Raw genomic sequence first — 25,183 nt, 5'->3', positions numbered from 1 at the left:
GTTTTCACTGCTGCTTTTGAGTCGAGGTGATTGTCATCAATTCGCGTCTTGGCATTTAAACCACCTTCTTCAAATATGAGTATTTGAAATGCAAATACAGCTGCGTGTGCCCAGACAAATTAAAAGACACACACAGGATTGGGGGGGAAGAAAAAAAAAAAACACTTTTGAAGTCTTAACTTTTTACTGGTTTTTATCATCGGAGGAGTTTGCGCTGTCAAACATCCTCTTCTTTTTCTTTTTGCGGAGAGAGCGGCAACGCAGCAGATAATGCGGCTCACAGCAAAAACAGCATAATACTAACTGATTATATATTTATTTGCGGTTTTGTTCACCAGGCACAGAGAAAGAGAAAGACAGAGAGGTGCTGTTTTTATCTTGCCCTCGGCTCCACTGTTTGCGCCTCGCGGGGTGTGTTCGATTAAATGTTTTTTTTTTTTTTCCCCAAGACACAGTGAGAAAATATGATTCACATTTTTTTCCCCTCTCTCCATCTCTCTGACGCTACAGTTATTTAAACATCAATAGCCATACGTCTTCTTTAGCACACACTCTTTCTCATATTGATATTTGTATATGATCATTACTTTTGGCCCTGTACGCTTTGTTATACTGCGTCAGCTTCAATAGGTATAAGATCCAATACTGCAACCTCTGCATTCAAGCCTCAAAAAACCCAATAGCTCACTTCATTGTGTAAGGAAAACTACTGTATAGTGGGACCACATCGAAGAGATTTAACAGCTGAATTTTAGTCAGTTTTTTATTTTTTAAAGGGTCTGAAATTGCATAAAAAGGCAGCCTCTCGCATTTTCTTTGTAAACTTTTAATACTTAATGGAAATGTGCAGACAACCTCCTCTGAAAAAAAGCACAGCATTGTGTTCAAGTTAACAGCCTGGAAGAAAAGACGTGTTCCTCTAAAAACTTCAGGTAAGCTGACGGCACTCTTTCACAAAGCAGGAAAAAAAAAAAGAAAAAAAAAAAAAGAAAGTAAAAACAACAAAAAATAAAGTTGCGCCTGCTGCTTCACTTCTGATAAAGTTGCTGAATATTTGTTTTCTAAATTAACAAGCTAGGTTTTCTTTTTTTTTTTTCCATCTTTGTTAGATGATGAGGAGGAAGACGAAGGAGTATGGAGTGGGGTGGGGGTGTTCTGTGACGGACGGATGGTGCTGATCACAGGATGGATTCATTAGCAATGGAGGAGAAAGACCCCCCCGTGCTCATCTTCTTTCTCCTCTTCTTCTACCTGATATAAAGTCTGCTCATCCACATCAAACCATGCTGACTATAGCCTAAGTGTGTGTACAGCTGTGTGTGTGTGTGTGTTCAGTCTTGGGGAAGATCATTTTTGCGCAGGAAATTTTAAAGAAACGATTCTCTTAGTTGTGGGTTTTTAACATCTTTTGTGACAAAATGGTAGTACTTCAAACACCCGTCCCTTTGCATTTTTACAACACATTGGGGGCCAAAGTGAAGTTTATGAGACGACCAGTGAATCAGGAGGAGCATGTGTGTGTGTGTTAGCGAGGAAGAGGAGGAGGGATACAGTGAGGGGTGGTGGGGGATGACTACCTGCGGAGAGCCAGCATCCAAATGAGAACATAATAACAACATCAGAGAGCGAGGAGAGGGATTGTCTGCGAGATGACAACGGTATTAGAGAGAAGTCAGATAATTAAGAAATGCACTTAGTGTTTTGTCAAAAGTGGCCGTCACTGCCGGAGATGGAGTTTAGCTCTGCGTGCGCACATGTTCCTACCCTGTGCTCTAGACAGCAGATAATGAGCCAGGAGGAAAGAGAAAGGAAAAAAAAAGATGAAGTGATGAGAAAGAAGAAGAGGAAGAAGAAGAAGAAGAAGAAAAAAAACAATAAACAGTGAGAAAATCAATCAAATTATTTAAATGAAAAGTTGTGTTCTGTCCACACAAGGACGCCAAGTTCTTTTGGGCATTTTCTGATGTGGCTGTCCAGTCAGGGAAAATGAGACACATCTTGGATGGGAAGCAAACAAGAGGGGTGGCAGAGGAGGGGAGCCGGGGGGAGGGAGGGGGGAGGTAGTGGTGGGGGGTGGGTAGGGGGGCACAGAAATAAACCCAACTCCCATCTGATGAGCAGCTTGTCCATAATACTGAATCCCCATCTCTTGCCAAGTCTGCTTCCTGATACAGAAACACGATAAGTGCAGATTTTTTGAAAAGATTCCCTTCTTGTTCATTTGTCCCCCCACCCACCCACCCATCCCCAACTCCAACCCCCCCCCATCTCCTTTTTTCGCTTTTTGAAAAAGGCCTGGAAGCACTTCCAGCCGTTGCCACAGATAATCAGGTGGCTGTTTTTTGTCCCTCTGCCCCCACTCAGAAAGTGATAATAAAATTAAAGATGTGGAAAAGAGTGAAAAAGTAAAAGATATGCATTCATCTCTTTTCGCCCAACAACTACAGGACAGATGATGCGGCCATCTTGAGATCGTTTGTCATCTGTCGGGCAGCATTGACCTTGCAACGAATGCCGACCGTTGCACTGATATCATCTTTTATGGGCAGAAAAAAAAGATAGAGGGAGATTGAGGGAGACAGAAAGAGAGAGGGCTGTTGTTTTCCGTAATAAAGACAACATTTATGCCTTCCATTCGCGCTGCCAGTTAAAAGAGGCACAAACATGGAAATCCATTATGGAACGCTTCTTAAAAGTGTGACCAATCCTTGTTCAGTCAATTAGAGTCTGGAGACTGAGAATATGATGTTTGTCTGTTTAGCCCTCGACGCATACAGATCAGCCTGGATTTGATGATGGAAAGAGATTTTTTTTTTTTTTTTTTTTTACAGAGATAGAGTAATGGAGAGAGAGCGAAAACAGAGGAAAAAAAATGGAGGGATGAAGGGGCAGCGCAGCCAAGCTCTGCTTATCTCTTTTCTTCTCCTCTGCTTTCCTGCTTTTTCCTCCCTTCCCATATACAAAAGCATTAATGTGCGCAGCTATGTGCTTTGCCATTGTTCTGTGTTTAAAAGCTTAAAAAGGGACGTTGTTTGTGTAACTGGCAGAGTTAGCGGCGCACGGCCGTGTCCAAAAGCCTGTACTTAAAGTTGCTCTGCAAAAAAAATAGGCCGCATAAAAGGGGAGTGATAGAAAAGCAGTTAATAAGAGCGGTTACCCCAGAATGAGCGGGGATGAGGTTTCACATTAAAAAAGATTTATCTTAAAGTATGGTGCTAATCCCTCCAGTTTTAATCCCCCCTATACCCTCTGCCCCTCCCGCGGCACCCTTTTCTTTCCTGCCGAGGCCTAATAAAAAACTATAAACCATAAAGTTCTTACAATTTCTGGAAACTGGCAAATGCACGGAGCCCTGATTTTACAAGGATTCCTGGCCAGTGAATCACGGAGCTCGGAGGACTCATCCCTCTCACAACAGATTATTAAACGAAAGAGGAAGTCGCGGGGTACAGCGGAGGGCAACGAGGACAAAGGAAAAAGAAAGGAGTGCACGTGTGGTAGGACTTGGACTTCTGGATTGCGATGGTGGCGGTGATGTGTTGTCGTGCTCACTGTCACACTCGGCTGTGTCATACAAGCTGGATGGATGCCTCTGTCCACTGCAAGCTGGTTGTATGAGGAAGCATATGGGTGTATGAGAACCTCAGCCCTTTTCATGAATATTTGATTCATATTTCCTGTGTGTGCATGTGTCAGTGAAAGAAAGAGAAAACAGAGAAAAGGAGGAAAGCTTTTTTTTTTTCTCTCTCTCCTCTCCCTCTCTTTTACTTGTCATTGCAAAAACTCACAAGGCTTACTTTGTGGCATTCTAATCATAATTGCCAATCCTGAATACAAATCTCTCAGCGCTAAACACATCGAGTGAAATTGAAATGACAAAACGAAGCTCATATAACGGTGTAATCAAAGATACATTCAGGGGGAAAACGATGAAAAAAAAAAAAAATAAAAATTTGAGAGTGTTCTTCCGCAACCAGTAAGAGATGAGGATCAGGGGCCAGTTATTAGCTCGGCCCGGGAACAAAGAGCCCCAGTGTTGGAGGGCAGCTTAATGCTGAGCCAGTTACTGTACCTTTCAAAACTAATATGTAACCATATCTGTTTTAAAAGGACGATTCATATTACTGTGAATGCATGAGAAAAGTTGTTCCCATCCTTGCGACCCAGGAAACTCGAATCCTGCTTGTAATGACCCCCCCCCATCACACACATTCAATTGCGGGCCTGGCTTTTTGTGGAAATCATCCCATTTAAAAAGATGGAGACATTAAATTTTTGTAATGATGTAAAACATCTTCAGCTTTTTTTGACAGGACAATGGCGCTTATTGTGCTGTATTGTGACTGTGGCGACTCCAAAGGTCAGCGTGAATGTGGCCGGGCAGACAAGGGCGGCACTGAATGAAAATTAGGTTATATGTGATCAACTAAGTTATTAATCAGATTAAAATGGATTCCCTCTGCCTGCTGTTTAACTAGGCAGGAGGGGGGAAAAAAAGGAGGGAGAGAAAAGAAATAAAGAAAAAGAGAGAGGAGGGAAAGAGAGGCGGAACAATAGACCAGTGTTTACTCATGCAAGAGCAAAGAAAGTCATTGTTTTAAGAGCTGAAGTCATTGTTGCAGATGAGTTTCGATAAGGACTGGCTCGCTGAAACATCCCACTGCATGGAACCAGTCTGTCTAAAAGCATGTGCCCTTGCCATGGATGCCCCCTAGCTTCATCCAGGTAACCTCTCTAATCCTGATTAAATCACTGTAATTAGAACAAGCAGTGTTCCTCCACCCCCATATTTCCCTAATAAAACAATGCAGCAGTTTAAATCCGGAGCGGGGATTTGCAACGCAACAATGCAGTTTATATCCATCTCTGCCGAGGAATTAAGTGTATTTTCTAACTGCTAATGTTATAATGTTGCTGGCTTATTTGTCTCGATGCTCGCTATTCTTATTCTTATTCCCCCCGCGGTTTGTATTCTGTCTTACTGTTTGCAAGCGCAACTTTGTTTATTTGACTCTTATTTATTTGTTTTCGCTGTGCTTTTTGATGTTTAAATCAAACATGTTTTTAGTGAGTGGTCGGGATCATCCTTCACTACAGGAAATAATGCAAGTTATTTGTCGTTAATTGCCACAGAGCTTTTCAAACACGCCAACTCGCTGCCTATGTGTCTATACCTGTGTATATTTTTTGTTTTTATTAGTATCACGGCATGCCTCCATTGATGTGGAATAACAGAGGAAATAAAAGTTGACATAGTTTCTTCTTTTTTTTTTTTTTACCCCCCCTCCCTCACCACCACCACCCCCAACCCCCTGTTTCCCTCTTCCTCTGCCTTGCTCTCTGTTGTTTTTTATATATCTGTGTTTTTCCTTGAAGTTGCAGCAGCATTGTCTCATTATGTGTCGACTAGCTGTGTAAGTGTAGTTATTATGCCTGTGTGTCTGTGCCTGGCGGTACTGCTCTCTCTCTCTCTCTCTCTCTCTCTCTTACTCTCTCTCTCTCTCTGTATCTCTGCTGTCTTTCTCTGTCTCTCCCTCGGAGGATGAGGAGCTTTATGAGTACAACTCCTCTGAGGCATCCTCCTCACATCTCCAGGGCGCCTGGGGAAGGGTACGTTGCATTCTTAAGAGGAGCAACTCAAACTGAACAAAGTCTACAGGAGTCAGGGAAGAAAAGAAACAAACAGCAAACTAACGAGATGGGAAGCAGAGATCATGTCAAATATATCGGGTTGGAAGGCCAATTTATAACCCATTGTTTCATGTTTTGCAATATTGAATACAATGCACGCTAACGTGGCTATGAGTGTGCACGGGTGGAAAGGGGTATGCATATATACATAAAAGCAGCTGATTTGAACGTGAACACACACACACACACACACATTGACTGTGCGAATGTGATCTCCCACTCCCTGCAACCTCCCAGCTCCCACTCAGCCTTACCTCCTGTTTTCCCATCACATTTTCTAAAATAATGAATAGAATAATTGTCGTGCAACTTTCCTATCATCCAGCATTCGTCTCCGTTTCCTTTTCAGGGGCAACTCGATACTGCCCTTCATTCACTGTACAGTATTTCCAGGAAACGTGATGTGGCCAATATGATCAGAGGTATTAGTGAAGACAGCTGAGAGAGAGGAACATGGGAAGAATATGAAGCCTTTTCAAAAAGGACCTTTCAGCAGGCGCAGGAGTTGATATCTGGGGAATTAGTGAGGGGAAAATATTTTTAGAGTTATCATATCTGCTGAAGAGAAGGAGGGAGTGAGAGAGAGAGCAACAGGTACCATCCTCAGGGCTTGACAGCAGCTATTACACTTAATTGCCCTTTGAAAACTACACTATTTGCACTTTTGGGTGACAAGGTGATAATTCACCTCTGCACAAGTTAAACTGGTAATATTGTTGCGCATATAAAATAGCACCTCTGCTTCGCCAGGCGTCAAAGCTGTCATCTCAGCGAGGCGGAGGCACACAATGAGAGCTGGGGGAAGTGTATCACCAACAGTCGTCTTCTTCTTCTTCTTCTTCTTCTTCTTCTCAGAAAAAAGACAGACAGACAGGCCTCCAGACGGCTTAATCACTGGAGGAGCCTGTGCCCTCCAGCAACGAGGAAAGAAAGAAAGACAGAGGGAGAGATAAAGGGAAAAAAAAGGGAGGATCGGGGAGTGTGGGAAAGTGAAATGTAGGGATCTCAGAGGAAAGGAGAAGGGAAGAAAGAAACGAAGGCTAGCAGTGGAGTGTCTTTGGCGCAGGATTCATCAGCGGCATCATTTCCATGTCAGATGCTGGTCAAACTCTGGTTGAAGTTTAATCAGTTTAAGCTGTTTACAAGAACCTTTGCGAGCCTACAATCAAATTAGCCATGAAAAAAATCATTTAACTGAATAGTCTGGTCCAGTGACAGAACCCAGAGGGTGAAGTATGAGCCCTGACATTCTCGGACACAAAGACATGGTACTAGTTGTCTGGGTAGTAAGAGAATTCTGCAAGAACATCAGTAGAATTTATAAAAATGTAGTATTAATACAGAGAAGCTGGGTTTTATTTTTGTATTATATCACTTATAATTGTATTCACCAAGTATAAAGAAAAAAAAAAAAAGGAAACAGTGCAATGATTACATAATTAACAACTCTGAACATACGCAACTTTCATCTTTGACCCACCATATGTGCTGTAGTTTTGTGCTTGCTCACTTTCTGGTGCAATGCAGGGTGCACATACACTTTCAGTCACACATCAAAACAAGTAGATATTATGGTTTTTCATTTTTACCCGAGTCCTTAGATTTCTCAAATGTTATTTCTGATACATCGCTGCCCAAGCCCACAAAAGTTTGTCCTATAATTTTATACTAAAAGTTTATGTGTGGGTAGCACCGCAAGTTACATCTCACTGATGACTGACGACGGAAAAAATGATAAGAGTCACCTATTAGAGCTTATAGTGTTATTCAGTTCAATTACAGAAGGGATGAGGGTCTCTAGGAATTTTACCAAAAGTTGTCTCCAGGAATTGAACATGGTGCTGTACTTTTTTGTGCTGTTAAAGTATGATCATGGTTTACCCCTTTATCGGGCAAGTGACTATTTTTGGTCATTTCCACAAACATTAAGAGACAGCAACAGTTACAGTGAGGACATAGAGTCAACAATCTCAGGTCCAATGTGGTCTACAGGGTCTGTAAGGTCCACCTCTGCATGAACAGTGAGTGTACCTGCTTTGTTAGGTACCATGAAGTAATGGTACTAATGTAAGGAATGATGTTCAAAGGGAGAATGTGGATGTGGACAGGGGTCTGGATCAGCACTTATGTTGTTATAATGCTCTAAAAGTGATGTTCTAATGTTTTGTTTTGTTTTTTTAGACCTTCATTTAAGCAGATAGTCCCATTCAGATCGAGATCTTTTTTACAAGGGCGACCTGGCCAAGAGGTCAGCAGCACATGCCATGAGAGAAAACAGGTTTTACAGACAGGCAGTAACAATAGATTAAAACAAACAGTAATATTGTAATAACAGAAAAGTTAGACAGTTTTTTAAAGTGCAATTAAAGTGCAAAAATTTTGTTGAGGTCACAGCAATTTAAAAACACAGGCATTGTCCAAGTTTGGAATGGCATGACATGTTCTAAAATATGTGTTCCTTTCATTTTACATGTGTTTTTCTTGTATTTTTTTTATTTATACTTCTTGTATTTTTGTTTTTTTGTCACTTATTGGTAAGGAACCAAATATGGTAACTTCATTAACATTGATTTTCTACATGGCAATAAACATTTTAAAAAGTTTCACAAAAATAATGAAGTCTTGTTATGTCCTCCAATAACACATTTATGTTGAAAATCTGAATTCCAGAGTATTTCTATGAGTGACCTATAAAGGGTTAATATTGTAGAACTTTCTAATTGAGCAAGGAAAGGAAAAGAAACACTGAAAAGCAAGCAAATGGGAATCGTGGTTCAACTTGTTTTGTCAGCATGTAATGCAGTGGCTAAAAGCATGACTGTTGGCTAAATCAATGTGGACAACTCTTAATCTATTTATGGCCTTTACACCACCTTATTATAGATTCTTTCTTGTAAACGCAAGCAATCCCCGAGCCCTCTAGGATCCTCGGGTGTCACCTTTCTGAACTTTCAGTTATACTTTTAAGTGCACAGAATAATTACCAGTGTGCAGGTAAGCTATCTGTCTGGCTCATTAGTAAACACAGGGGTGTCTGGGAGCAATAAGTACCCAGCCCTTTCCACTTGTCAAAGCATTTTGTGTGAGTGTTTATGTGTGTGTGTGTGTGTATGTTTGCTACAGACAAACAGCAACCAAATTCATGGTAATTAACCACCTGATGAGGACAGTATTATTGGCAATTACCAGGTTTTGCATTATCACAAGTTTTAAATGTGCATGTGCATGTTTGTGGTGTGTATTCATGCCTGCAGGTGTATGCATTTAACACTAGGAAACTGAGGCAAAAATTAAAGTAATGTTATCTTGGTATGAGGAGAATGTAATGGTCAGCAGCGAAATGTGTGCACATCTGGCACCATTCTTCCATGTAATGTATCTAACGCCAGAGTTTGACAAAAGAATTAACCATGTAGCTAGAGCTAAGTGGAAATGACAGGGGAGGATAAATTACAAGTAAATAACAACTGAGAAGATAAAAAAATAAAGAAACGTACATGTGTATTTTTAAGCACAGGTTAAAATGCTGAATGATCTGTACGTGTTTACACATAAAAAGACAGTTTTGGTTTCAGTATCAATGTCATTTTTCAACATGTGCCACTTTTTTTTTTTTGCATGTTTGTTTGTGTGTGAATGTTGTGTGGAGCTTCATTTGTTAAGCCTACCTTTCTTCCACTTAAACCAGAGAAAGTGAAAATTACACCAGTAATGCCAACTGTGATCCACTACATCTGTGCTTCACAGCGAGCCCACCAATCCCACCATATGTCTTTAATTACCATCAGCGCTTTACAGAACCTGTTTCACACACACACACACACACACACACACACACACACACACACACACAGGCACATAGACTTATACACATATCGGCCTTTTATTACAACAGCCCGTACTTTACAAAGCGTGCATCTGAACACTTTCCCCCCTCCTCTGTGAACATATATGTATGTAAATGCATGTGTGTGTGAGTGGAGTCTGTGCATGGTGTTCTGATTTGACCTCAGCACTTGTGGGTTCATATCCCTCACAGTGAAGGCAGACTAGAGTGTGCTCCCTCTGACAGAGGTAATTGGCCACTAGTGACACAACCACTGCGGCAGTTAAGATGAAAACCAAACTTCTTTGACCCTGTGCACATACTACTACAGACATTTCAGGGTTACAGGACAAAAACGGCGGATAGCGTCACACAAAAAAAGCAACTTGGGGGATATTAACTGCTTCCTTACATCATCATTTGTGCTCGAAAGGTGCAGAATTTTACATTTGCAAGGGATTAGACCCAACTCTAAAATGTCTGATTATTTCTTCCAAAAGGTGCAAGAAGATTTTTTTGTATTTTTACGTCTATTAACTGTCTCTACTACTAATGCAGAATACTTCATGGCTTTTTCCTTTGGCTTGAATGAAAGCTAGACCTGTAGAATTCAGAGGACTGCTTTGCATAATTGCCGTTTACAGTGCATTTCTGGAGTTATGCCCGTGGCGTAAAATAACTTTAATCAAACCTGGTCATTTGGTTGTATTAAAGTAACTTAGTCAGCAATTAAAGCAGGTGCAGTTCCTGTAAATCCAAGCACAGCATTGTTTGAGTTTCAAAAATAAAAGGAAAAACATTTGCAATTGAACCCAGAATGCCAAATGCTGTGGAATGTTTCTGCAAAAGAGTCACATCAAAAGCAAAACATGAAAAACTGAGCAACTGAATGTAATGTGGTGTTCAAAACAAAAGTAGAACTATTAAACCAAAGAACAACTTTTTGCTTCCAAGACTTATAAATTACCAGAAAGTTACGTTATTTTTACACGTGTAAACTTTCACAATTTGTCTTAAAAACACGTGGCTTGGTTCAAATTACACTCTATCCTTTGCCATGAACCTAAGTTGTAAAATGGGTTCAGGATTTTGGCTCCGTTCTGTTGAGTTACTGTTATTTTGTTTGCCTTGCAAATATGTTTGCATGGTGTATTTCTGGGCTGGTAAGTAAAAGAAAATCTATGGAACAAAACACACACTACCTGAACCAAAATAGTCCCCTGAAAGGTTAAGTACACCTGCGACAGCTTCAGTATGACTTTACTTAATGTTTAAATTACATATAAAAGCTCCATTTCTGTTCTAAAATACAGTACAAGACACTCTGGCACCACTGTTGCTAAATTTTAGTGCTTGCTGCTATCTAGTGACACTAAGGCACCACCATACGTGTTTATCCTTTCAAGTCTACAAAAATAGACAGGTTTTAGTGTCATCTAATGTGTGTGCAGCAGGTGACTCTCAGAGTTTTTATCAGCAACAAACAACAGCACTTATGAGGAGAACTATAGAGCACAGTGTGAGAGTACTTGTAAATTGGAAGTGATGGGTCTAATTGATGTGAGAATATACAGCATTTTTCTCTTCCTCTTTTTTTTTTTTTTTTTTTTTCTCCACCATCCACTAACTCGGTGTTTACGTAGCCTACTTCTCAAATTGCGAGAGGTGCTTGGCTGTGAGCTCTGCCATTTTCTCCTCTGAAATCCTCAAACGCGCACATCTAAGTCCTACACTTCTATCAACACTTCCTCTCCTGCTTGTCAATCTCCACCTCCTAAAGTCCTAGTTTACATTTAATATATTAAACGAACGAGGTTGGATTGGTGGTGGTGGTGGTGGTGGGGGTGAGGTAATGTAAGTAATACGATGTGAGGAGCAATGTTCGCAAGCAGTCATGGCATGTACAGCAGTGTTTGAATAATGTAATACTTCATGTTTGATAATGCATGGCTATAGATAGGTCTCCGCTGCAGCCAAGTATTGATTGTGTTAAGCACATCTACAGTACAGCAAATGGTGTGGGTTCATATCAATCTTTACACAGCGTACTGTACCTCAGTTACCAGATACCTTGTCTGATTACAGAGACCTCAGGGCCACTGCCGCTGTTAATGACATTATTGATAAATCCAATTCCTGGGCCAATTTAGGGAGGTGTGGTTTAATAGTACAAACGTGTGAATATGTGTGTGTATATATGTGTACATGTATCTGTTATGTGTCAGAGTGCAAGTAGATTCATGTGCATTGTACCCCTTTTCCCCATCCTCTGGGCATACTAATGAAGAGACGGCCACTACAGACATGCGGCGCGTGCCCTACAACGGCTCCCGCAGATTCAGGGGAGAATTTCGATATTAATGATTTATGCTGTATTTGCATACAAACCTAATGCAAACCCACTCCAGATAATCACATTTTGCCAGGTCTGAATTGAGTTTTATGGATGTCTTTGCAGCCCCCACCATCTCCCACCCACCAAATAACCATGGAATGTGTGGCTTTTGCTCTTCACACTGCGGGTGACCCCCCAACACAAGGGGTTTACAAGTGGACACATAAAGAGGGACTGTAATAGTGTGTTTTACTGTGAAACAAGTGATAGAAGTGTGTCTATTTTCTCATCCCACCTTTATCGTGTATTTTGGATTTGATGGAGATTTGGAGTGGTAGTAGTCAGAAAAGAAGTAAAAAAAGAAGTGGAGAAACACATTCAGGCTTAAAGTTTTACTCTTTTTAGTGTCTTATTACTTTGATGATATGCTATGCTTTACTTTATTTCAACTATTTCACTTGATTTCCATGTAAGTTGTTAGTTTGTAGATTAAGAAAAAGAGAAAAAGAAAAAAAAAATAGCTAGCCTGTCTAAAAGTGAAAATAAATACTATTTCTAGCTAGGATTAGCTTCAGGCCAATCAGTTACAATAATAAATAAAAATAATTTGTAAGTGCATAAATAAATATCAAAATAAAACATCAGAAGTGGTCCTGCTTTTAAATAAAAAAAAACTTTTACCAAATCATTCTAACACTGTACTGTGACTCAAAAAACTTGTCAAAACCGAAAATGACACTACATATGAAACAATTAAATACAATTTTGTTCAACAACTATTTCTTCTTTCAATTTGTACTTGCTAAAAGCATTTATTCTTTTTTATGTTATTGAGTACCATGAGATCCCAATGTAAAAAAAACAAAACAAAAAAAAACACAGGTTGTTGACAGTTTTTACCTCCGCCAACGAGGTTATGTTTTTGCCGGCGTTGGTTTGTCTGTTAGTCTGTGTGCAAGATAACTCAAAAAGTTATGGACGGATTTGAATGAAAATTTCAGGAAATGTTGATACTGGCACAAGGAACAAATGATTAAATTTTGGTGGTGATTGAGGGGGGGCACTGATCTGCCTTGGCGGAGGTCTATGCTCTCCAATTGTTTTTCTGTTCTTTTTTTTTTGACAGAGCTGTGTAAAAAAATTAAATAAATTTCAGTTCAAACTAACCATAAAGTGGTATTATAATATATCATATCATATTCTTAGTTGTAATGGTTGTGTTGTCGCACTAAAGGAAGTGGTAACAGTAGTAACAATAGGTGGTGTAATAGAAGTAGCACTTGTGTTTGTGGTTGAGTGGTTCACATACTGTACATAGTATGATCTAAAACTGGAAACAAAACCATGAACTTGTTAAGTTAATCCTTAAATGTAATATAGGATAACTGATGACAAAATGAAGTCATCTGTGGACTAAAATGGCAGAAAACTGGATAAAAATGGGGGGTTTTCTAGGCTCCTTATCTGGTACATTATTGTTCTTCCACAGACAACTGAACCTGCCTTTATTAAACATAAAGATGTATAAAATCTTAAGTGTAGCTATAATTGCCAGTCCATTATGTAACATTATATATCTGATAAGTAGCAAACTGTTAAATAAGGATAGGTGGTGAAAAGGGAGGGAGTGGGGCTTGGCAGGGCACGTCAGCCATGTTACGGTGAGTAAAGGAACTCTGTCATACTGAATTTCAAGCACACAACAGCATGTCTTGATTTTTCCTGCTGTATCCTTTATATTTCTGCGCTATCTTCAGTGCCATCCTAGAGATTTGCAAGATGAATATCTATTGCCAGGACATAGGAAACATAATAACTTGTTGCGTTTTCTAATTACAATGAAGCCTGGCTCAGACTAGGACAAAATAACAACATGTAAGAAAGGCTTTTGTTCCGTAGAGAAAGCCTTATCTATAAAGGTCAAGCATTCCTAGTTGCAGAGGGAACTGCCCACATCACATAGCTCGCTTTCACAAGCTTCCTGATTAGACAATAAGTAGGGCATTCTTACACAAAGACATTTCTCCATTAAATGAAATACATATCTTTGCTGTTATATATTGTTACCACATGTTGAAAATGCTTTCAGCATGTTAAGATATGCAGAGAGCCTGGTTCCATGACAACGGATAATGTTTTGTCAGATGGAAAGGTCAAATGAACACATGTAGCTGCACTGTTTCATTATCAAAGCGGGTCACTATTATTATAAGTTAATGTATCTTCTACTGTATATTTATGGAAGCATGTCTGTAAACAGTCTAGGCTATAATATTCATAGGAAAAATGTTCACGTCTTTTGATTTTCGCTGATTAAAAGATTTAAGACGTAGGACTGGGCCAGACTAAAGACTAGGAGATAATAATAATAATAATAATAATAATAATAATAATAATAATAATAATAATAATAATAACAATAATAATAATAATAATAATAATAATAATAATAATAAAAATAATACATAACATAAATTGTATCATCTATGTCAGTATCAATGATATCTAATTTACAATAGGAAGGATTTGGCAGTGAAAGGATGCCAGGTCCACAGCTTGGATTTAATAGTCTTTCTCATTTCTGCAGTTTGTAGTGTTTCAAGTTCAATTCTAACTCTGTATTTTTTTACTTTCTTGCTATAGAGACACTTTACCAACCACCCCTAAACTGCAAAAGAGCATTGTAAAAAAAGCGGAAAAAAAAGAAAAAAACAAAAAAAAGACTTCCTTCTTCAGTCTCAAGGAGCGGCTGTAACCTTAGCAGAATCATGAAAGTTGACAGTTCATTTTTCACAGGGTCATAGATCGACGAGTCTTATAAAGTAATGGGCTTTTGGGAGCCGGCTTTATGAGAGCTAAGATAGTTAAGAGACATGTGGAGGAGATGGCAAGGGGAGCTGAGGTCCTGCTCTGACTCACCCAGGGTTATTCCCTTCATGCTGTGAGGCGGGAGGGAGGCGCTGCACTCCCAGTAATATAAACGTGTAATAAAGATTAATCTGTTGCTAGTCGCCAGGCTGATAGCTTCTAAACTTGCTTGAAATAAGGCTGAAATCACTTCAGAGCCAATCTCGGGACCTTTAGTGAGTGTCTGAGATTCCTTTGTGGGTGTCAGGGAAAAAATGTATATGTGTTTGTTTTGTGTGTTTAGTGTTTATGTGGATGCAGTGATAAGAAAATTGAATTTGTGTGAGACCATGTGTGTGTCTTCATGACTCTTTAAGTGTTTGGTTTTCTGTTGGTATGGATGTGTGTGAATAGATGTGTGTCTGTTTTACAGCTATTACAGTGCCAGTAGGGGTTAAACACACACTTACCGGATGCATCTGGCCTCTTCATGCCCCCTGTAGATGCTCCTCCCGCTCCGCCTCCCAAGCCGTTGAATGCTGGGAGGTTGTCATTGCTGTAAGCTCTGAGGACAGACAGCATGTTCATCTGCTGCTCTAGGTGGGTCTGCTGCTCGGCCTTCAACAGTCCTGGAGGACCTCCGGGAGACAAGAGGCCCAGGCCCTGCTGCCATTGCTTTTCCAATGGCAGACCTTGGTTCTGGGGAGCCAGAGAGAGTGGCGCCATGGCGGAGGAGGAAGCCACCAAACTGGCTCCACTCCTTGGAGGCAGGGAGGACTCATCATGGAGCTGTTTGGGGTGGTTCTGGAGGTGGTCTGAGGCTGGACTTCCTGCTTCATCTCTCTCCATGTCCATTTGTCCATCCTCATCCCTCTCCTCCTCCTCTTCAGCCACTCCTCCTCCCCTCTCTTCTTCTTCTTCCTCATCGGAATTGTTCTGGTGTGACTGCCTCTTGGGGGTTGTTGATGGGGTCTCACTGATGCTGCGTGCCTTTACTACTTCATCATCTGATCCTATCTGGTCCTCTTCGGCATCTCCACAAGAGCCCCTCTCACCAATCTGGTCATTGACTGCTGTAGATGCAAACGCTTGGCTGTCGTCCTGCTCTACTAAAGGTGCATACCCTTGGAGACCCTGGTTGGTCCTTGGGGATCCATCATACAAGCCACCAAATCGCCTGTAGAAATCGCTCTGGAAAGGGTTATATGGTTGGTCCATATGGTTGTTCCAACCACCTTGGCCTTTCTCTCCATTTCTGTCTCCATCTTTGTCAAGGGCTACACCAGAGGTCTTGGAGTGATGGCTGGAGGTGGTGGGAGATGACTCTAGCTCTTTGACTGTATCTGACCTCGGCGGTTGAGCTTTTCCCAGGTGGTTGGCCTGGAGGTGCAGAGCCATGAGCTCCACTGAGGCAGTGGAGAAAGAACAGAAGAGGCAGCCATGCCATGCCACATTATCATGAATGGTGACTGAGGAGCCAGGGAGGGAGCCAGAAGCAGACTCAGGTCGGACTGACACAGACAGATCCAGTGGTTCATATTGGGAACCGGGTTTTCCTGGTTCTGGATTTGCCTTGGCATCAGCTTTTTCTTCTCTGTCTTGCTCAGAAGAAGCAGCCCTCTTGGCTTTGGGCTCACCATTATCATGGTAACGCTGAGCCTGGAGCTGAACTGGACTCTGGTTGTCCTTAACATCCTTCTTCATGGAGCTGAGAACAAAGTTGTCCATGAAGGCCTGGAGAGACCCCTGAAAATGGACTCCATTTCCTATCATGCTTTGGTAGGCCCTGCTGAGGTCAGAGAAGCTGGCCGGACTGTCTGTTGCTGATGAGACCAAGGATGATGGACCATCTGTAGTCTTCATATTCTCAGCAGAGGAGGAGTCAAAATGTCGGTCTCCACGCTCCCGCTCACGGTCTCGGTCATGCGGTGACATCATGCCGGCTGAGGCCCACTGATGTGGCAGCAGTGGACCTGCCCTGAAGTCTAGGTTGGGGGGCATGCCCTTAAATACATTACGGAGGACATCTGGGCGGGCAAAGATGCCTCCGCTGGTTGTCTTCCCATGTTCTTCTTTGTGGTCAGAAGAAGGGGTGTGGCCAGCGGATTGGCCTGAGGTGGTGGAACCATTTTGACGCTCACGGTGGTGGCGCTCCAGGTGGTACTTCAGACTGGCAGACTGGGTGCCAGCATAGTCACAATGAGGGCACCGGTAGGGTTTCTCTCCTGAGAGGCCAAGAAAGAGACAGAGAAACAGAAAGGGAAAAGAGTGAATAATTAACCTGATTATTAGATTGACTGGATATCAAAACCTATTTATTGGAGCAGGGAATGTGGACCCTAGGGTCATGTAACCTCCCTGAACAACGGAAATGAGGTCAAATGAGAACAGCTTACAAAAAAGATATGCATTTCATTAACTAGTATAAAAAATGGGTATTTTGCCCAACATTTAATTGACATCAAAACATATGCATGAGGGAAGGGGTGACAAATTATAGAAGAAAAATGGGAAGTAATAGGAATTAAAAATAAGGCACAGAATGAAATAAACTACAACTGAAAGTATTAATGAACAACATCGTGCATTCAACCAACAGTCCCCTGTCTCTTTTGTCGGCTCTGCTCCATTTCATGTGTGTGTATGTGTGTTATTTCATGTGTCTGTGTATTGGGATGGGGGTGGGTGCGCGGGATAGGCATCTGAATATGGGTCGATCCAGCTCGATCCAGCCCCGCCAAGTGAGCCATCACTCACATCAACACCATAAAAAACATTTCACCATATGGTGCTTTCAGTCCACTACAAGAGATAATATTTTCAACTGACAACAAAACTGTCTCGATGCTATCTGTGTTTGCACGAGCGAAGGCTGGGGCTGAGGGTGCGGCAGGGCCTCTGTTTGTGTGTGTTTGTGTGCATCTGTGCATGGGTGTGTGTTTGTATGTGTGTGTGTGCCTGCGGTGGGCTCATCGTGCCTCTGTTTTGGCCTTGTTTGCTGTCAGGCCTGTGCCTTGGCGATGAGAGCGCAATTTCTCGGACATTCCCTATTTGCAGTTTATCTTGAGGAACATAAATCAAGCCACACCATAAGATCCCCCCAACTACTGCCACGGTGCGGTGCACTGAGAACAAAATATGGATGATACACTCTGATGCAAAAATAAGTCAATGAGTTTTTAAAAAAAGGAAAGAAGAAAAGAAATGTGCAGGCGACATATGTGAACCACATGCTTGTTGCAGTGATGCCTTACAATAAAGAACAATATGATTCACTACAGGATACACAGATCAAAGTGATTTATATTAAGTAAAAGAGGGGTGCATCTATTGTGTAACATTTACATATATTTATTTATGATCCACATCCATATTCATGAATATGCTTGATAATGGTATAACACCAGCATAATTCTGCCAGAAGTGGATCTTCCATTGGAATGATACTTATGTTGAAATAGAACACATCCTGCTAGCAATTATAATAGGCTTGGAGTCTGAGCCAGATTTGGATTCATTAAACAATGAACAGAGAGGGGAAAAATTCTAAGCTTCATTTTTTTCTTAATATATACATATAAAAAGTTCCCTGAGTCGAATCTCTGTTAGATTGTTAATGTTGACTGTGTGAAAAAAAAAAGATTAGTGGAAAAAGAAATAAAAAGGGATGTTTGTTAAATGTTGTGTGTGTGTGTGTGTTTATGTGTGTAAATGCACATTTCTATATATAAAGTATATGACCATAAAATGTTTAGATTATACACATGGAAACCATTTTATAGAAGAAAAAAAGGCATTGTTACGCAAGGCTGGTTTGAATGATTTAAGTCGGGCTGTGTAGTAAATCATGGATATAATTAGCAAATGGCATACTGCTCAAGTAATTTATCATTATTTAGAGGGCACCATTCCAGAAAAAGACTCTGCGATCTGCAGACCTACTGCAGAGTTCTCAAATAAAGGGCCACAAACACCAACTCAATACAATATTGATACAGGAGAGAAAAGAATAGGAGGGTATACAAAAGAAAATAGAAGGTGGGAATGCCGAAGAGAGGGGAGAGAGAAAAAAAAGGAAGAGGGAGCGAGCAGGCAGCTGAGACAGATAGCCCTGACTATAGATAGAAAGACAGTGATTTGATATCTTTTCTCTTACACTAGAGTGGCTATGAAGCATAGAGTATATTTAAAATAAACCACATGAGATGAGCTTTTAACCCAATAAGTGCTTCTCCTGTGAGCTGCTGAACAGAGGCTCAGTGCTGATTTAATAAGGAAACGTCCCTGATGCAAATGATCATTCTCAATTCCTCTAACTGGACAAAATGATATTCTAGGAGCCAAATTAGACAGAAATTAGACTGATCTGATTTTTTTCCCCCCTCCTCTGCTTTTTTTTTCCCTTATAAGAGATTGTTAATGTTCATGGGGGGAAAATAAAGATTAATGTACCATCTACATATCTAAAATGAGAATGAAAAGCACAGAGGATTGTATGTTTGACACTCCCTTTGATATTTACAGAGTCAGGCAACTGAAAATAAATACAAATGCCCTCAGAGGGTGATCAGTTTATTCCTGTTTTCCATTAAAATTAAGTATTTAAATATATCTGGAGTGAACGAGACAGACGACAAGTGCTTTTCTTCATCTACTTGCGCTTACATACGTGTGTATGTGCACCATTTGGAATGTGTGTGAACACATGTTTAGGCGTGCGTGTCGGTCTGAGCCGTGTGTTTGTGTGTGTGTGTGTTTGTGTCTTAGAGGGCCATTTGGACTGGCTAAGACATCTGCTCCATCATACGTCAGGGGCCTGGTGTGACATCTGGGGAATATACTGTATCCTGCCTTGCAACATTACACACAATTTACTGCTAAAGGTCATTATGTACCCGTTAATCCACTTTTAATTGATATCAGCGCAAACAGCACAACCTCCCAGCCACATGACAGATCACTGCCGCCACAAAACCAGGAAATTGCTATTTGGGAGTTAAAAATAGAACGGTAAACTTTCTGTTGCTGTCCTTTACTTTGAGCAACTTCTTTGGCCATCTTGTTTCTGTCAAAGGTGCAGGGTAGAACGGTTAGAAAATACGCCACTGCAGCTTTCATAGCTTTGACATGAAAAACTGGTGCTCATAAACATCCAAGTGACACCTTAGTGGGTATAAATCATTCTCCTCCTGATTGCTGTGCTGGGATCTGCTCCACCACAGTATGTTTTCACTTCATGTTGCATGTACTGATTTCATCTGGCTTTGTATGAATTGTGACGGTGCCATAGAAACAAGTAAAGATAAATACCCCAAACCTGTACAGAGGGGCAATTAAAATGGCTTAATAGATATGACATACTAGAAGATGAATTTCGTTTTGGCCCGGAAGGAGGGGAAAAAACACCAGTGGGATTTTTGAGAGGTTGAATAAGAGATGGAATTGGCTTTACATCTGTTTTAAGTATATCTTTATTGTTGTTAGTTGTTTTTTTTTCCTACTATTTTTGCGGTGAAAATATAAAGTATAACAACCTTTTCGATTAAGTGTGCTGATGCTGTCAAGTTACAGCATGAAATGGATACATTAGAAAGAAATGTATTAGCAGGAAAAGCCAAGTAAGAAGGAAAAAAGCAATGGGGGGGGTGTGTGTGTGAAGGAGTGAGACGAATAGAGAGGGAGATCACAGGTCCCTCTTGATTCATCCTGATTACAAGGTTAGGTTAAGGTTAAGTGACATGGGCAAGTCCTGCCTCTCCTCTTTCCCTTTCTCCCTCTCTTTGTCTCCCCCTCTCCTCATTTAAAGGTGAGCTGGGACTCTTATTGCTTATGCCGCCCTGCCTGAAGTTATGTGTGGCTATTGTCAAGAGCGAGGACCTTTTTATTTTTTACACACAGCTGCTTACTGCTAAATAGTGCCTTGTCCAGAAGGGGACAATCTGGGCCTCTAATTGCTGTCACTGAAGCCTAGATTCATTATGTGACTTTCCCATTAAAATGTGAGCATTAATTTGTATAATGAAATATCACCCTCTGCAGTGTGTTCATTAGCTGTGGCCCCACACTGTAGCACCACAGCCGCACAATGTTAGCTACCTAGAAAACTGTGGTTAATTTTGCTAATGGATATTTTCCCACTCACTGTTCAAGAGGAAATTAATACTGTAACATTAGCTCTTTAACTTTTGGAGAAATTTAAATTCACTTCATTCCTTTCAAGCCGGTGTTAGCTGCTCATTAATCTAAACGTTGCGTTGCACAATGCTGCCTCGACCGGCTCGGTAAGCAACTCCATTGTGTCGCTCACATTGCATTAGGATGAAGGGGAGCTCGGTTGTCATCTGTGAATTTCTCTGCATTGTCACTGAGCTCAGAGAGGATCTTTAGCCACTGTAAAAGTCATCTTGTGGATGTAATCAGGATGTCACAGTGGAGCTGGTATGATTAGGTTATAGGAATGATTTAAAGGCCACATGTTGGGGATGCATCAAGCTGTTTTTCTCCCCATGAGTACAGGACTACTAAAGCTATGCTTAGACAGGCCACCATCCAGGGATACATTCCATTCCAAAGAGCAGTATCCTCACTAAAGTTACTCGCTTTTGCACCAGGTTGAAAATACACAGTACTTCAGATTACATCTTAATGTCTTTTGGAGATCAGAAAGGAAAAATGTGAAATATATAGCGCAGATGAAATTAGATTGTCTCTGTGTGTTTTGCCAAACGAATTAACGCCAGGCCTGGACTGAGGCCTCGGCTTCCTCCATGATAAAATATGGCCCTCGTGGGGATCCTTACTGTACCACTCAAAGCAGACATAACTCAACTTACTCACCACCGGATAACAGATGCCCCCTGAAACCACCACCAACACACACACACATAGCGCTGGAGTGTAGCTGTGGTTGGCCTGGCTGTGACCTGGATGCACTATTTAACATAGGCATCCTAATTATATAAAGATACATCGAACATATTAGTGCTAAACAGCTTTTTTTCTTTTCAGATCAGAGGTACAGTATGTCCCTATTATTAAGGCAAGAAGAGGGAGTTACAGTGCGGGTGGTCCCCCATTCTGCCTTTTAAGTGCATGAAGAAGACAGGAAAAAAAAAAAAAAACACAGAGAGAGAATAAGAAGAAAAGCAAGCATTGATTTTTCTCAGCTGTAAGGGATTTCCATTTTCAGTTGTAAGTGTTTTCGCTTTTGCGTCTCTACTGGCACTCAAGGATTACTTAGTTGTGAAGTGTAAAAACGGACAAAAAGGTCAGAACGTTCGGACTCAGCTTTTCAAGAACATATTAAGGAACTGGGTACAAATCTCTATCTAATTGAAGGGAATATTAATTTAAGTCATTAAATATTTATGTATTTGTTATATTCTGTATTTAGGTTGCTTGTGTTTTTTGCTCGATAAAGTGATTGCTTTGCAACAAAAATAAGTGTCGAACATAATATTATTCTTTTCCATCAGAGATCCTGTGTTTATTTAACTTAATTAAATTTGACATTACTTCTTACTTGTACAACAAAACCAGTGCAAACCCTTAAGCTTAAGGAAAACTCAAAGAAGTAGAGTTGTGAATTGAAAACTTTGGTTGTTATTGTGTATGTATTCAGCTTCCTATTCAGATGACTTATGCCAGTTGGTGTTTACTGGGTTTCTGCCTGCAAACATTTAGCTACAGCATCCTCCAAACACATGATTACCATGCACAGGATTGCTAGGAAATGTATCAACAAATCGAATAACTCATAAATTGTTTCTGAAGTCATTAATAAGCAAAAAACATGAGCCGTTCTCTGATCCCATGTTAGCTTTAGCACATTTTCTCTCCTTTACATCACTGTAAAATAAATGACTTTGGGGTTTAGATGGCTGGTCCAACAAAACAACACATTTGAGAGATGTCCTGTTGGGCTTAGGAACATTGTGAATTGACTTTTTTTTTCTCGCAACTTTCTGATCCAGTTAATCAGTTTGGTCTGTAAAACAATATGTTAAGTGGTAATAAAAATATCTGCCCTAGTGGTATCACCAACTGTTTTTCAGTAGGCTATTTCAGTGGCAAAGCATCCAAACATTACATTTTACCATTTCCAGTTTGGAAATACTAACTCCCTTTGAGACTTATCGGGGAATCACCTTTCCTCATACACGTTACAGACCAGGCCCACCAGCTACAACCCAGTGTCCTTGTTGTAAGGTGTCCTCTGTGTGGTCTAATTGTGACTTTAACCTGGATAGTCAGTGGGGCGTTTGTACCTCGCAGAGGGTTAGAACCCTGGCTACTGTCCACAGTCTACATCATTACTCTGACTGCAGCCTTAACCTCCAAGCAACAAACAACGGCCAGGTTAGCACAGAGCTGCCTGAGCCTCTGCTTGGTGAGATGTATGGGCAGGGAGTACACCGCTCAGAGGGTTAGGACGGTTGACTGAAAAATAAAGCTAAATCTATTAGGCACATCATCTCACGCATATCCCTAAACTGTGGACAGGCCGGCTTTGTTTTGGCTTGAAAGTTATTGAGAGTTAGCGAGTGTGAAATTGCCCTCTGAGTGATGTCATTGGAGGACACTGAACCCTTGTTGTGTTAATTAGAGCTCAATGAAATGATGAGTATGAAAAAAAGAATAACAATGGCCTTAAGCCTCAGTGAGGGACACTGTTAGGGAGAGCAGATTCCTACTTGTTAATGGTGTTATTTATTAGTTTTTATCTACAATTAAAGAAAACGCATTGCTGAGATTGCAAAGTAAATATCTCTATCTTTACACCAAGTGGACTAAACCGGATTATGAGTTATAGGTGAGAATTACAGTGTGTGTTAATGATGAACTGGGATCAGTGGGCTCTTACGGTACTGCTTATTTTCAGGACATGGTGATACTGTGATTTGGGAACTGTGACCATCTGTGCTCTAAATTCAATGGAGGTAGTTTGTACTGTAAGCAGAATTCTCTCTGTAGCTGGCTTGCTTTCTTATTCAATATCTTGAAATGTATCTTAACATACTGCCTCTTAGTCGAGCATCAGAATAAATGCAGATTAAGGACTTCCCAAAGATAACAAATGCAGAATTCATTAGTTACAAAACTAATATGCAATCAATTAATCTGCAACAGATCCATCATAACAGGAGGCAGATTGACTCCAATATCTGATTAGGCCAATATTCATAAACCAATATATCAGTCTAGCCCCAGAAGGAATGTCAGTACAAGTAGTAAAGTAAATTTTGCATGAAGTACAATAAATGTTTCATTGCTGGATAAATGCACCACCAAGCCTCCACTTGGCCAAGGTTGTTGTGTGTGCAGGCATACTGACCTGTGTGTATCCGCAGATGGACTTTGAGATGATGGGAGGTGCGGAAGGACTTGCCACAGTAGGGGCAATCCTTGGAGGACGTACCCAGGCTTCGCTCACGATGCGGGGGCAAAGTCGGCTGCACGCTCCCTACTGCCTTCCCCAGGTCCTCCCCAACATCTGGTGCACACATACAGAGACAAGACAAGGAGGGAGAGACAAATGGAAGGTGTGTTGAGTGTCACTTCAAACCAGTCTTCCACACATCACAACACTTTATATTCTTTCTCATCTGACTGTCGCTCATTGTCCCTCGCCTCCCTTGCTCAAATGTGCGAACGCCACACAAAGTCAAACGCATCAAACGGGTTCACGGGCCGCGCTATTTTCCTCTCTGACAGAACGCTGACAGTTCATAAGCTTTTCAGGTTCTTTAGAAACACCACAGTCCTGAGATACACCTACACAGACACAGACACACACACACACACACACACACACACACACACACACATCCTCAGCACCACCACCACCTGCACTGCCACCGCCTCTTCTTTCTCCTCCTGTTTTTCTTTTTTTATCCTTGCTATCATCATCATTCCTAGGAAGCATATGCTGGATTGCAGTGAAAATTAACAATGCAAAATAAGACAGAAGGAAAAAAAAAAAAAAATGAGAGCGACAGATAGATTTGGCTGTGTCAGCATCGCAGGATCTCCTCACATCTTTTCCTGCGACCTGATTTTGACAGGTAGCTGTCAGAGATATGATAGGGTGATAACGGTTTTGACCCCGCCCTCCACAGATTCCTCCATGCACTAAAAAAAATAAAAACGATGACACACAGTTTAGTGCAACGGCAGTCTGTTATCAACACAATCACCTTCTGCATATGAATCCAAAGATGAGTGACGACAAGCTGGGAATGTGTTGACAGCAGCATAATCCGAGGTGAGGGTGTCATCATTAGATTGTACACGCTGGCCTTCTTTTATGGATGGTTAAGAGCTTGTAATGTTCTGACAGAGTTTAAAGGCCCGAGCGATACAGTAAGTACAAAAAAAAACTTGAAAAGAACAAAAAAATACACAGCAGATGCTTGATACGGCTTGTATCTCGAGGCTGTTAAATTAAAAATATCTGTACGAGTTGTAATAGTATTTGATGGACG

At 41.0% G+C, this 25,183-nt stretch overlaps 1 protein-coding gene across 8 annotated transcripts in view; it reads right to left on the bottom strand.

Annotated features, from left to right (window-relative positions):
* Positions 1-25,183, bottom strand: part of znf536 (zinc finger protein 536) — a 241,578-nt gene that overhangs the window by 71,615 nt on the left and 144,780 nt on the right. For all 8 annotated transcript variants that reach the window (XR_003934724.1, XM_030128170.1, XM_030128222.1 and 5 more), the window contains 2 exons: positions 24,034-24,192; positions 15,170-16,924 (listed from right to left, as the gene is read on the bottom strand). Coding sequence is in view for 7 of the 8 variants with exons in the window: in XM_030128170.1 (XP_029984030.1) it covers positions 15,170-16,924; positions 24,034-24,192 (1,914 nt within the window). In the remaining variant the exon portion in view is untranslated. The remainder of the gene's footprint in view (positions 1-15,169; positions 16,925-24,033; positions 24,193-25,183) is intronic.

This window comes from Sphaeramia orbicularis, chromosome 3 (assembly GCF_902148855.1).
Source record: "Sphaeramia orbicularis chromosome 3, fSphaOr1.1, whole genome shotgun sequence".
NCBI lineage: Eukaryota > Metazoa > Chordata > Actinopteri > Kurtiformes > Apogonidae > Sphaeramia > Sphaeramia orbicularis.
This window is presented reverse-complemented; position numbering and strand designations above follow the sequence as displayed.